A 13,297-nucleotide genomic window follows, 5' to 3' on the forward strand; every position below is an offset into this window, starting at 1 on the left:
GCATTTGTCATCTCTGGGGTACGTTAGTTTTTGTCAATTCATTGTAGTTTTGAACAATCTCAAGTTTGAATTAGCTGCATTAATTAAGCGAAATAGAAGTGGTGGTTTCTTCAATGCCCTCCAAAACATGTATTTTGTAGCGACTATAAATTGTTCCGGAGGAGATATTCAGGTAGGATGTTATTATAAAAACGTTCTAAGAAAACAAGACCAGTTAGAATTTGTAATTAAAAAAGTATTTTTGTATTGTACTACTTGTAGTCACAACAAAAAACTTAATATTTTTTCAAGATTTTGATGTGCACAGACTTAACAAAATTGTTGCAATAATAATTGTTGTACAAATAACCAAACGAACTGTTACTTATAAATATATTTTTGCATACATTTTTTAAATGTGTGTGTTTTTTTATTCTATTTTATTTATTTGGAGCCAACAGGCCAAAATACAAATAGAAATGAAAATGAATTTTTTTTCTTCACTCGCCTGACTATTTTCAGGAGAGGTATTAAATCACTCGCCTACCACTCGCCTGGATGGTTTCAGGAGAGTGATTTTTAGCTCTCCTGCCATTTTCAAAAGACATGCCCTGGAATTACAGAGCCAAACTTACGCGAAATATTAGGAGAACAAGAGGTTAATTTGCTATTTCGTTATTTGATGCAATATTATAGCGTAAAGTTACGGGGAATGACAGAAAATCTTTAGTCAGTGGTTACGATGCCTATAGACTCTATGCTTTGCAACGATACTCTACAATTCTGGCCCTCACTTCCGGTTCTAAAACAGCGCCCCTAGTGGCCAAACAATCATATCTTTTATCTTTTCGGGGCTTCTTCGATAACCGGCATACGGCGTATTTATTCTTGCTATTCTCGAAATTTTGACATTCATGTGTAGTATCACTTCATTTCGGGATTTTTACTAATCATGGCTTGCAAAGATTTGTTGAAACCAAAGGTAAACACAGTTTTGCCCGCAATACCACACATTTGCCCAGCAGTGATCCCTTTCAATCTCCCTTTTGTTATCCCCATTGACACCTTGTATTCAACTAAACGACTTCGCCCGCAACAACACAGTAGTAATATTCCACGGTCGGGAAAGGGTTTGCCAGGGCGGTTTTGGACATCCGGGGCAACACAGGTGCTTACCTCCGCCTTGAATAAGATCACCTCCATAAGCTGACACCATATCACGGGCACCATCAGAGTGGCTTGGGGCAATAGCCAATCAATGATCATAGGATATGATGCACAGATGACCATGTTACCCTTTCACATAGAACAATGGGTTTAGCAAGTGTGATTTTCTAAACCAGTTGACATGAATATTAATCCAAATGATTAACTCAGAAGTAGGTACTGAGTGGACCAAAATTCTCATTTAATCACAACATTGTCCATCAATGTCAAGAAGTTGGAAACACAGATTCCACAGACACACACACACAGACACACACACACACACACAGACAGACAATGTAGAGACTTGTTTGAAATTACCTATTTGGCAGTGTGAAGATGTCCAACACAGTATTTCATACTGGACTCCAGTGAATAGTCTACAACGGTCTTTGGGGCACACATTGGGACATTGTGACTGTTCCTTATTATCTCTCATGAAATTTTCTGTTTGTGTCCCCCCTACCAAGACCTGGAAGTTGATGGTGTCCATATAGCAAAGGTTTGAATTCTTTTCAATTCGAACTCCACCACGTTGAATAGTAACTAATCCATGAAGTCCAATTTCTTTCATGTCTTGCATTTCAAAGGCTACCAAGGCGTAGTTGAAGAACAGTTGTTGCCCTCGAATCACTGCCAAATTTGGAAAAATGTGTTTAAAGGTGAGAAGACCTTTAACTCGAAACATCAAAAAGTAGCCAGTAATTTCAACTAATCCTGGGAAAGATAGGTCTTCATATTCACTGGAGGTAGCAAAGTCAATCAAGATAATCTTCAAGTTGCCTTCAATGACTGTACAGTTTTCCAATTGGTCAAAATTTTCCACTTTATTCCGAATGTCAATCGTATTACACACTGAAAAAAAACATTAACATTAATAATTAATCAATTTATCATTATTGGGTTATGTTATAATGCATAATTTTCAACAGTAATTCTGGACTATATGGTTATCTCAAACTGGCATGAAAATCAAGAGATGTATATGGTTTTTAGCACAACTGAACTAATAAAGGTTCAGTAGTGCAGGGTTCTCCACGATTTTGACAAATAAAGGGGTGCCCTAATTTGCATATTTATGTGCACATCATTAGCATATTTCCAGATCATAATATTAGGAAGTGAAAAAAGATTTCAAAATCAAAAACTCCTATTTTATCTGTCCCAAGTGTCAATTATGGCATCAAATACACACAAATAACATGTTAACTCGACCTCTGTATCTTTATGATATATGCTATCATTTGGCTGTTGCTATGGGCGTGGTCATGTTGTTGGATATATTTTCATACATTTTTTGAATGTTTATTCAACTGTCTATTAATCCCCGTTATCTTTGCAATATATGTGATTATCTGGTTGTTACTATGGGCGTGGTCTTGTTGCTAGGACATTTGCATACATTTTTTGAATGTTTATTCATTTGTCTTTCTATTCCTGTTATTTTTGCAATATATGTGATTATTTGGCTGTTGCTATGGGCATGGTCTTGTTGCTAGGTAAATTTACATACCTCTTTTGAATGTTTATTCAATTGTCTATTAATCCCTGTTGTTATCGTTGTGAAATAAACGACCGTTTGGCTGTTGCTATGGGCATGGTCATTGTTGCTAGGGTTTTTACATACATTTTTTGAATGTTTACTCACTTGCCTATCAGATTATGTTATTTGACCCAAATATACTGCCAAAGTGGCGCTTTTTGCTGACATGCTGTACCCACAAAACCAAATAAGCAGTCAGGATTTTGAAGTTACGTTCCGATAATCTCATCCTTCCATATACTGCATTGAGTTCACTCAGTCATCTCATTGTATAAAACATCGTATTCATAGTCAAAATTGAGTGGAAATTTCTATGAACAGCACCGTTATTTACATTGTAATCTACATTAGGGGAGACAGATTTTGCTTCGTCGATATTGAAATTTGAATTTTACATAGAAAAACACATAAAAAATCTGATCTGATAATTGCCCGTATCATGCATAAATTTCTCTCCACTGACCTTCACACATTGAGCTAGTAAAGACAAGTCATTACCGAGACGTAACAAAAGAAATAAAACCAAAATAATCCATTTTATAGCCAAAAATTACAACCAAGACGTTAGTATGGGCGTTGGTGCCTGTCACAAGATTGTGTAAATTTGCCAACATTCAAAAATTCAACTGTAAACTACCGCCGACAGCTAGCTCATGATAGACTTAGCGGGAATTTGATGCTTACACACAAGAACAATGTGTTCCCACAGCTAGCTAAATACTAATATTCAATGATGCAATTTGAGTGAAATTCAGTCGAAATATCCAAAGACGCGACATAATTTATATCGTAGACCATGTTTTGAAAGTCGTTAATTACATCCGCCTTGTTTAAATTCGATCTTGTGGGCGAAAAACGCATGTAAATTACGATCACATGTCATTTAGATCGTAACTCCAGATACCGTTCACTATCATACATTCAAAATGGCAGGCTAGATAAACAAGGCTAATACGCATGTGTGGAACTAGTTATGGCAGTAAATTTTGCAGCAACACATGTAGCTGCTGTTGAATGGTTTTACGGCAAGATAGGTGAATGAACTTTGGCATCCTGATATGATGATGTTATTATAGGTATCTAAAATATTCCAAAAATACAGTTACCGTTACCGGCGACTGTTGTGGAATAACCTACAATACCTATAATAATGTCATTATTTTGTATTATGATCATCCTAGACTAGAATATCCCCATCCTGGAATGGAATATTAGCTCACAAGTGACTGTGTCCTGTATGTAATCGCAGGAAAACTTTGACCTCACTCTGTAATGGATGACATGACCCTCACAACAGATATCATATAAATGCTTATCTTATTGGCTATCAAGTCAGCATATTTTAAAAGACTTATAACCATTGGCTCATTTTCTGGCTTTTGAATTTGCTGATATACACCCCATTAAATTTACGTGCCATGTCACGCTGCCATAAAACATGTAGTTGTACACAAGCCAACTTCGGAGTATTTTCCAAGTGGGAGGACTAATATTTAAACAGAGCGTTTCACACAAATAAATTATTTCAGGTGTAGACAAGTTAGTTCATTCATGCTTCAGTGTAATTTTTTCAATAAACAATGTTGCGTAAAAATAAAGTTTCAAAGATACATGTAACATGATTTTCTACAGTGAAGATTGTTGTGTTGACGACGAAGGGTATAAATTAAAGACCACCGACTCAAAGTTCTTTGCTTCCATAATGAGGCATCCTGACAACAGGAATCAACTTGATTATAACGTGGACCATATTTTGTGCTATGAATTCAGTCTGAAAATTACTGTATCCATCTGTGAACAAGTCATTGATAATGACATAGTCCCCGCTATAATTGGGTTTTAAGGAATTATCACTACTTTGATCACGCAACAACATTTGTGAACCTAAAACAAACAGACTTAGATATGTTGTGCGTGCTTGTTGGACATGGAATATGCCTCCAACAATAAAGGATTGGTTGGGTATGGGGGATCATATCATGATGAAAATGGAGTCTGAGTTATGGCTTTGGACATGGAAAATTCACAAACAAAATGGCTGCCAGGCAGCCATATTGGATCGTATCACAACGAAAATGGATATGCACATGTATGTCATAGAACACTGTCCTAATACCAACTTTGAATGAGATCTGTTTAAGCATGTCTGAGTTATGGCTTTGGACATGGAAAATTCACAAACAAAATGGCTGGCAGGCAGCCATATTGGATCGTATCACGACGAAAATGGATATACACATGTATGTCATAGAACACTGTCCTAATACCAACTTTGAATGAGATCTGTTCAAGCATGTCTGAGTTATGGCTTTGGACATGAAAATTCACAAACAAAATGGCTACCAGGCAGCCATATTGGATCGTATCACAATGAAAATGGATATGCACATGCATGTCATAGAACACTGTCCTAATACCAACTTTGAATGAGATCTGTTAAAGCATGTCTGAGTTATGGCTTTAGACAGGGAAAATTCGCAAACAAAATGGTTGCTAGGCGGCCATATTGGATCGTATCATAAAACAAATTGACGTGCATATGTATGCCATTGTATGTTGCCCCTGTACCAAGTTTGAAACAAATCGGTCCAGGCATCTCCAAGAATGGACAGATGAATGGACAGACGGACGGACGGACAGACGGAACCCAATCCATAAGTCCCCGTTCCGGACTTCATCCGCGGGGACTAAAAAAAGGCATTTTATAGTGATGACAACCAGTCAAAATGTTTCAGCAGAATGATTGACATCTGCCTAATTTATTCATGTAAAATTAGCAATTACCATGTACCGCCAAAGTTGTTTGTCCCCTTTGAGATACTGTGTCAGCATCGGGTGTGTTGGGGCGATAATGAGAGGCTGTATGATTCAAGTTTCAGCTGAACCACTGACATCCTACACATTTAATTGATTCACTTAATTCTAATGAGCATTTTCAGAATACGGCCTAAGTTGTCAGTCTCCTTTGTGACAAGATTGTAGTGGTGTAGGCTGCATACAAGACGCCAGATTAAACAATGTCGATTAGCAAAAAGCTTATTTTAAACAAATGAGTGTTGTAAACCAAGAAGTAAAAGCACTGAGTTCAATAGGTTGCCTTGAGTAAGAAATTGTCTCAAATCTAATGTAATGCCCCTAAAAGTTGATCTAAGCTGCAAAAGGAACAAAAATCGTGGTGTACTCGACTTGGTATTCACATAAGTGTACATAAACAAATTCGACAAAGATGTCCTGTATGGGTTGTTTTTGACAGAAGAACATGTAAACCTCAATTTATTCGTTACATTTTTTTTGTTAATTTCAGATGTTGTGAAAATTTCATTTAACATTCAACTGGACAGCGTTTACATAGATGTTTTGGAATACAAATTTAGTGATTGATAAGTTTTGTAAACAGAGTAAAATTTGCATAAATGAGATATCGGTACCTTTTGAAAGTGTTATTGATTTTTTGAGACAGTCAACACAAAATATTGGAGAAGCATAAAGTTTAATATGATGAACCATGACACACTAGTAAATAGACTTTACGAAGCAATGGTTGCCAATCTTTATTAAGTGATCATGATCGAATGCTATATGTGGCTACATTTACGTTACGGTCTTGAATTGTTACAATTTACTTGGCAGTGATATGTCAGGTTATGCAGGTCACCGCCCATCCCCCAGTTTAGGGTTTTGGTGAGTTAAATCCGCCCAGGGTGCTAATGTGAGCAAGTATGGTAATGTTGCAGTTAGGAAATGTCTGATTTTTGGCAGGTATGGTGTAATTTAGCAGAAAAATCCACCCAACTTTGTGATTCAGATCTGAATCACTTCTATTTGCATTTATGTTACAGGAATTGTAGCATTTGCTTACAGCTAAACACTGGAACGAAAAAAAAGTACAACAAGCGACCTATCGGTCAGAATAGCTCTGCTGTTGTTGTTTTTTGTTTTTGTTTTTATTTTGGTGACATGTAGAAGTGGTTCAGTTCTTCAGCTCTTCACTATGCAGTTTTGTTTTAGCGATGTAATAAAGTGGTTACTGATTTCATATGATGTCTCACTATAAAACACATTTTACACAGAAGTTGGTAATGTATTGTACTTTTATACCATAGTCACCATTTTATCAAAAAAAAATCTACTGTTATGAAAAATTGCCCAAAATCTCAGAAAAAAAAATGACTGGGAAATGCACACAAGAAAAAGAAAAAAAAAGAGGATTTTGAGGTTGGCTATAAATAATTCCATTGTCTTACAGCTTTAACCCTGGGAAATTTTAATGATGAATGAAATAAACTAGGGATCTAAAATAATTTTGAAGCAATTTGAATTTCAATTTTCTAATACATTTACCAAGTCAACAACATTCAACTTGTACTAGTTGTAGTAGATATATATAGGGAAGAAATGTATTAATCGCCATCTTAGTTTCCGTACGGCGACAATCCCAAGTACCCGGAAGAGAGTCATTCTCAGCTATACGTTACAGTGGTAACACTCGTTCGATTACCTTTCACAAAGAAAACACAACAAAATGGTTGAAGTGATCTTTTTTTTTATTTCTTTTCATCACAACAACAAAATCTGCGTGATCAAAAGTGTTGTAAACTAAACCAGAAAGAATTATCTGACTGGCTAGACTTCCCGATGAACTGGAGTAAGGTCCAAGTCCAAGTAGAGCCTCGATAGTACTATTAGTACGTGAGAAAATCGTCTCAAACTAGCGATACAACTTTCAAAATATAACTTGACATGTCTTCATTTGTTAGAGTTATACAATTCAAGACGGGTTTTCACTCGAAAACAACAATTCTGTGAATAATGACACTCTGAACGCAGCGATTTCTCGGACGATGTTACCACTGCAATGTATGGCTGACAATGACTTGCTTCCGGGTTAGTCCCTCGTGCATCCGGGTACTTGGGATTGTCACCGTATGGAAACTAAGATGGCGGTTAATACATACATCGTCTTATATTTTAATTTACAGAGTATCTTGTGACCGGCGCCTGTCAGCAGACTCGGCCATTTTTTTTTCATCATTCCATTGTATTTAAACCTTGTACTTGACATTTCGCAATATTTATAATTCTCAACAAAATACCTCAACATGCCTCACTTCGCTCGTACTCAAAGTAGCCCCGGTATGATCACTGACATGACTAGAGAGAACCTTTTCGGATTTACATGTAAAACGGGGAAAGATACGCAAAACATAATGCAAAGTCTGAAGCCAAATTAAAGTTGTAATTATTTTAATTTTTTTTACTTGCCAAATATTTGCATTTTGGAAATGGCAAGACACGTTCACGTCGTTTAACTTTACATGTGAACTGTCGGCCAATAAAGAAAGTTTGGTCGATTCACAGTCGGCAGTGAGACTGCTCTTGCATAACTTCAACCGCATGCCTAGACATGCCTTCCTTACACAAGTTGTCTTCATTCTGGTTCACTGTCACTCCAAATTGCACGACAATTTTGAATTAATCACAAGTTACATGTTATCTGAAAACATCACACTTTTATAGTGGGTCTGAAGTGTGATTTTAGTGAGTACCAAGAACGTCCTGTGTTGTTACTTGCTGTGGAAAATCGCCCGGTCAAATGAGGTCAGCTTCAGGTTCTGGTCAAATCAGGATAGAGTATGCAAATGAGGATGTTGCGGACTGGCTGATTATGTAGAAGGGATGCAGAATTTGGATTTGAAGTTTACAACCCTGTTTCGAACAAACGCTTGTCGTTTGGGTGCCCAATGCGTAGAATTATGACTATAGCACATATTACATTGCTTGTTTGATGTCAATAGTGTCTTTTGAAAAGTGGCAGTTTACTTAAAGTCTCGTCGACTGATTGCGAATATGGCGTCGGTCATAATGCTTATTAACATATTCATTTTTTTTTCAAATTACAAATAAAAAAATCATAAAAAATAAAAATGAAGACGTGCTGACTTGAAATTAACAAATCTAAGTAAGCTACCCTCTGTGCATCAACACACCAGATATCAAAGCCTCCCCCAAGGGAACATGCACACCAAATATCGAAGAATTCTGAATGTCACTTTCGGAGAAGATGATGAAAATATAAAAGTTTGACGGACACCAATGATTCCACCTATATACTCTATACCTTAATACAACCTATACCTAAAGCTACGCTTTCAGCTTTCGCTGACAGCGGAGCTACAAACAGAAGAAAAAGCCTTCAAAATCACATTAAACGCTACAATTATTGCAGCCACTCTGGCCCAAAAATTGCGTTACTTTACGTGACCAAATGTAAAATCATGACTTGGTATATAACAAGGGTCCCTCATTACATAGGATTAAAAGATTATCACTAAAGCAAATAAGTGACATCTTCACACCAAGGGAAAAGCCATGTTTCTCGTCTGTTCTCTAGAGTGGTCTGAGGTTTAAAGTATGACTCTTTCTCACCTTAAAGTGCATGTAAATAGGTTTCCAAAGTTTCCAAAGACTTTTTGCCTGCAAATGATGTAGTTTTCATAGATGATTAAAGATTTGTATGACATTTTTGACAAAAGTATGATATTAATTATGAAAAATTGATTTTTTTGGAAAAGTTTTGTATTTCATGACATCACAACCAGAAGGAATTTCAAATATGTCCGATAACATAACAAGCGATACCGATTCTAGTGGAACCACGTTCGACTATTTAGAAGTCGAAATTGACAATGACAACAATACAGCAGTATTAATGGGAGTACTAGTGATGACGAAGAAGATGTGGTAGTGGTGGATGCCTGTATTGTACGATATATGTATGAACCACTACCACAACCATGACTACAGCCAAACAACAATCACCAGCTGCAGATGGTCGTTGATGATGTTATTGTCAACAGACTAAATAATACTGACTGGTAAGTTACATGTATGATAATAAAAAGTAGATAATTTTAAATTAGCAGATTAAGGAAAAAATTGGGTCAAAAGTAGTTGTCCCATTGAGATCATAACATCGTAACAGTAGTACTATTTAGTGGGGTTATATTGACTACCTGACTACACAGTGTGTATGTGTATGTACGTACACTAACTGTGTTTGAATCGCCATTCATATATTTCATGTGAACGGCTATGTAATTGAAGGTCTGATCGGTTGTGAATCTTTAAAGGATTTTGTGAAATCATCATTACCAGAAAAAATCAGAACAGTTCAGGAACGGCCAAATAATTTATTGACCGTGAGCACTGGGGATACACTGCGTTCCAGGGTAGCAGGGCGAGGTCTACCGCTAGAGCACCCTGTTCCGCAGGACGTGTGACTAGACATGCTCTGGAGAACATGCTAGTATACAGCCCGATGAACCTCTGGCTCTGTTCTCACTCTCAGTCACATCCAACTGCTCTCAACCTTGCAAACAATGCATTAAATTTAGCATTTATAAATGACAGGTCTTCATTCACTGACAAGGAAACCAAAGTCATACAATAAGGTCATGAATATGTCTAATGGAAGTGCACTGCCACTGTACGATAGTACGGATGCACATGTTTTGTTTTTGTTATTCATCGGCGCGGCTATATGGGCCGGTGCATAGACATTGCTATCAAGTAAAAATTCCCATTATGTGGTCCCAGCTCGTAAACGTTTTTTTTTCGAACGGCAATGTTCTTTGAAAGTGAAATCTATGTTTCTTATCTGGTGAAATGACTTTCAATTCAATTCAACATTCGGACTCGTAATCACAGCCAACACAAGAAACTTCATCGTTGCGAGTGTCGTAATATAGTACACCAGGACACAACATCTTATCATTCATGATCCGAACTCAATTTTTTTTTTTTTAAATATTATTTTTTGTGAGTTTATGAGTTGTGCAGTACTGCATCATTGAAAACTTATCCTTTGTATGTTGAAAAGAAGCAAGCTGATTAGAACTTCCAAATCTTTTGTGAGAAAATCGGAGTGTAGACTCAAGTGTTGACGTCCTCCTACCACGCAACGTTCAGGCATGGTTTAAAAAAACATGGATGCCGCAATCGTGTTCCGGCAGTGACGCAATTTTCCAAAGACTCCCGAAGCAAAATGCTCATCGCAGATTTCAAAAAAAAATCAATTTTTCATTATTATAGTACTTTTGTCAAAAATGTCATACAAATCTTTAATCACCTATGAAAACTACGTCATTTGCAGGAAAAAAGTTGGAAACTTTGGAAACCTATTTACATACACTTTAATTAAACCTATGTGTTCCTACATTAGATTTGCCTTACCCAATTATTCATTTTGTCCATAATTCAGTTGGTTTGGTTTGGTTAGTCAGGTTGGTATATCACAATATTTTGTAAATTTTACATACAGTGCATGGTTAATGTAAACGGAATGACCCTGAAATATCAAGATGTGGTGTGTTTATTGTGCAAGGTCACACAACCCAGACAGTGAATGACCCGTGCAAATTATGAATACAAGTTTTTAAATATTTCACATTGCTCTTCCTCCAGGCAACGATTGTAAACGCCACTAAACCTAAGACGATAACATTTCGTATGGAACTTTTACTTGATAATTTGAGTTGAGAAAGTGTGGTGTACTATTGTGGTCACTGGTCAACAAAGGACTACGAGTACGACCTCCATTTTCACGTTAACATTGTACACCAGCCTTCAGGGATTTGTCAAGTCATACGAAAACGACAACATGTACTATACAGTCTGTGACATCTTCATTTCGTTTTAGTAAACTAGCAAAACTTGCCCACCTTACAATGAGATGTCTACACACTTTACAAAAATAATCAACCAGTGTCAACATTAATACTTCTCAAAATGTTACGCGTCGTTATTGTCAAAGAGGCTGTTTCGAACAACACAATAACATGGTGTGGCTACACTGATGAAAAATACAGCCATTGCTTACACTATGGCGAATAACAACAACCGTATAATTGTGAAACATTTTGACAGCTTCTCTTCCATTAAATAAATTCCATTAAAGGATAACTATTTTAAAGGTATCTGAAGCGATCGGATATATTCTTGGTGCGGCATGATCGACTACTTTTGAGTCATGTCTGATAATAAATTAGACACGACACGACACGACTGGGACACAAGTAGTATCAAAACAAGTCAATAAAACCTTGTATACCCTAACTTCCTGGACAACGCCAGTTTTTTACCTACCAGTTTCATCAGCTAGGCTCCCTTTACTACACCCTAATGTCACTATGAACAATAATATTATCCAGGATGTCAGAAGCGGCTGATAATTAGCTTTCACTGGCGTAGTATGTTTCATCATTCTGATGATGAGCGGGCGACGTTTTTTTTCCGAACGGCAATGTTTATATATCTGCTTTGCAATACTGAACAGCAGCCGAGAAAAGACGTCGTAATATTGGATCCATACTATCTTCCTTTGGAACAATGTTTATATAATAGTGTCGTTAAATATTCACGCTTCTCTCCCATTGTGTGTCAAAGTCTTCCGTACGCACAGAAATTCCAAGGAAAATATTTTAGTGTTCGATTTGCAGCGAAGTAGGAAGTTATGGCGGGCCACCGACTGATATGGCGGCATTGGATTCGTTCCAGCAATCGACACTGTTCCGTGTAACAAACAACCTGCAACAAACCGTGATCATACACAAAATCCAACCTTGGTTTCTTCGTTGAAACATTACAACGACGCCATTCCTCCCTTTTGTTAATATCCAGAGGTTTTTCGACCCCTTCTTTGGGCAATTTTAACGCAAAAACGAACAATACGGAGCATCTGTGAAGGAAAGGACCACGTAGCGATGCAATGACCTCTCCCTCTCATTGAAATGTTGGAGAAAAACAAGGTGGAACAGTCCATCTCTACATGTATGGGAGATTAGGTTTGGGAGGGATATCGTACACACACTATTACCCGCGGAGTGTTATACTTAGTTATCGATGAGAAATATTACTGGACGTTGAAGAAGTTATTCTGGTATGTTGGAAAAGATAACATATGTCTGGTTACAACGTCGAAGAAACGTAATTAATAATCGGCAACACGTTCCCTGTCACATATCCACCCCACCTAATTATGGTATCGACCTATTAACGTCGGTTTGATTCAGGACTTGATTGGTGTAATGATTGCGACGTGCGCTCATATGTCAACATCGAGCAAATGAGATACTCTGTGAAACATAACAAATAAATACTAAAAAAGAGATGAAGGAAACAAACACTCACTTTAATACGTGAGATGATGTAAAATGGCGATAAACGAATGATGAACATAGCAACATTTGGTGAATAGATCGGTATGGCATAATAATGTACTGCTACTGACAAAAACTTTCTTGTCAAATTTGGACACACGTTTTATAATTCTTATACTATATTATGTTATATCCAGTCATCGTGGAAATTTGCAAACAAATGTTATGAAAACAGATTAGGGATCGGTCAGTTTCTTCGACCGGGGGGGGTGATTGGTGGGGTGTCACCCTGTTTTGAGGGGAGGGGGAGGTCATTGTGTTTTGTAAAAAAATGTGGTACATGTAAATATTTGTTCTTGTCCCTGTTTCTTACAGCAATTCTTTAATATTACCTCACATAAGCGTTCAAACT

The 13,297-nt window shown here is 37.0% G+C and overlaps 1 protein-coding gene across 1 annotated transcript in view; it reads right to left on the reverse strand.

Moving 5' to 3' along the window:
• LOC144443278 (insulin-like peptide receptor) overlaps positions 1-12,505 on the reverse strand; it is a 120,012-nt gene extending 107,507 nt beyond the window's left edge. Inside the window, exons 1-2 of the mRNA XM_078132716.1 lie at positions 11,873-12,505; positions 1,507-2,040 (exon numbers count right to left, since the gene is read on the reverse strand). Coding sequence (XP_077988842.1) covers positions 1,507-2,040; positions 11,873-11,990 — 652 coding nt within the window. The 5' untranslated portion in view covers positions 11,991-12,505. The remainder of the gene's footprint in view (positions 1-1,506; positions 2,041-11,872) is intronic.
• Positions 12,506-13,297: the final 792 nt, after the last annotated feature.

This window comes from Glandiceps talaboti, chromosome 12, assembly GCF_964340395.1.
Source record: "Glandiceps talaboti chromosome 12, keGlaTala1.1, whole genome shotgun sequence".
Classification (NCBI taxonomy): Eukaryota; Metazoa; Hemichordata; class Enteropneusta; family Spengelidae; genus Glandiceps; species Glandiceps talaboti.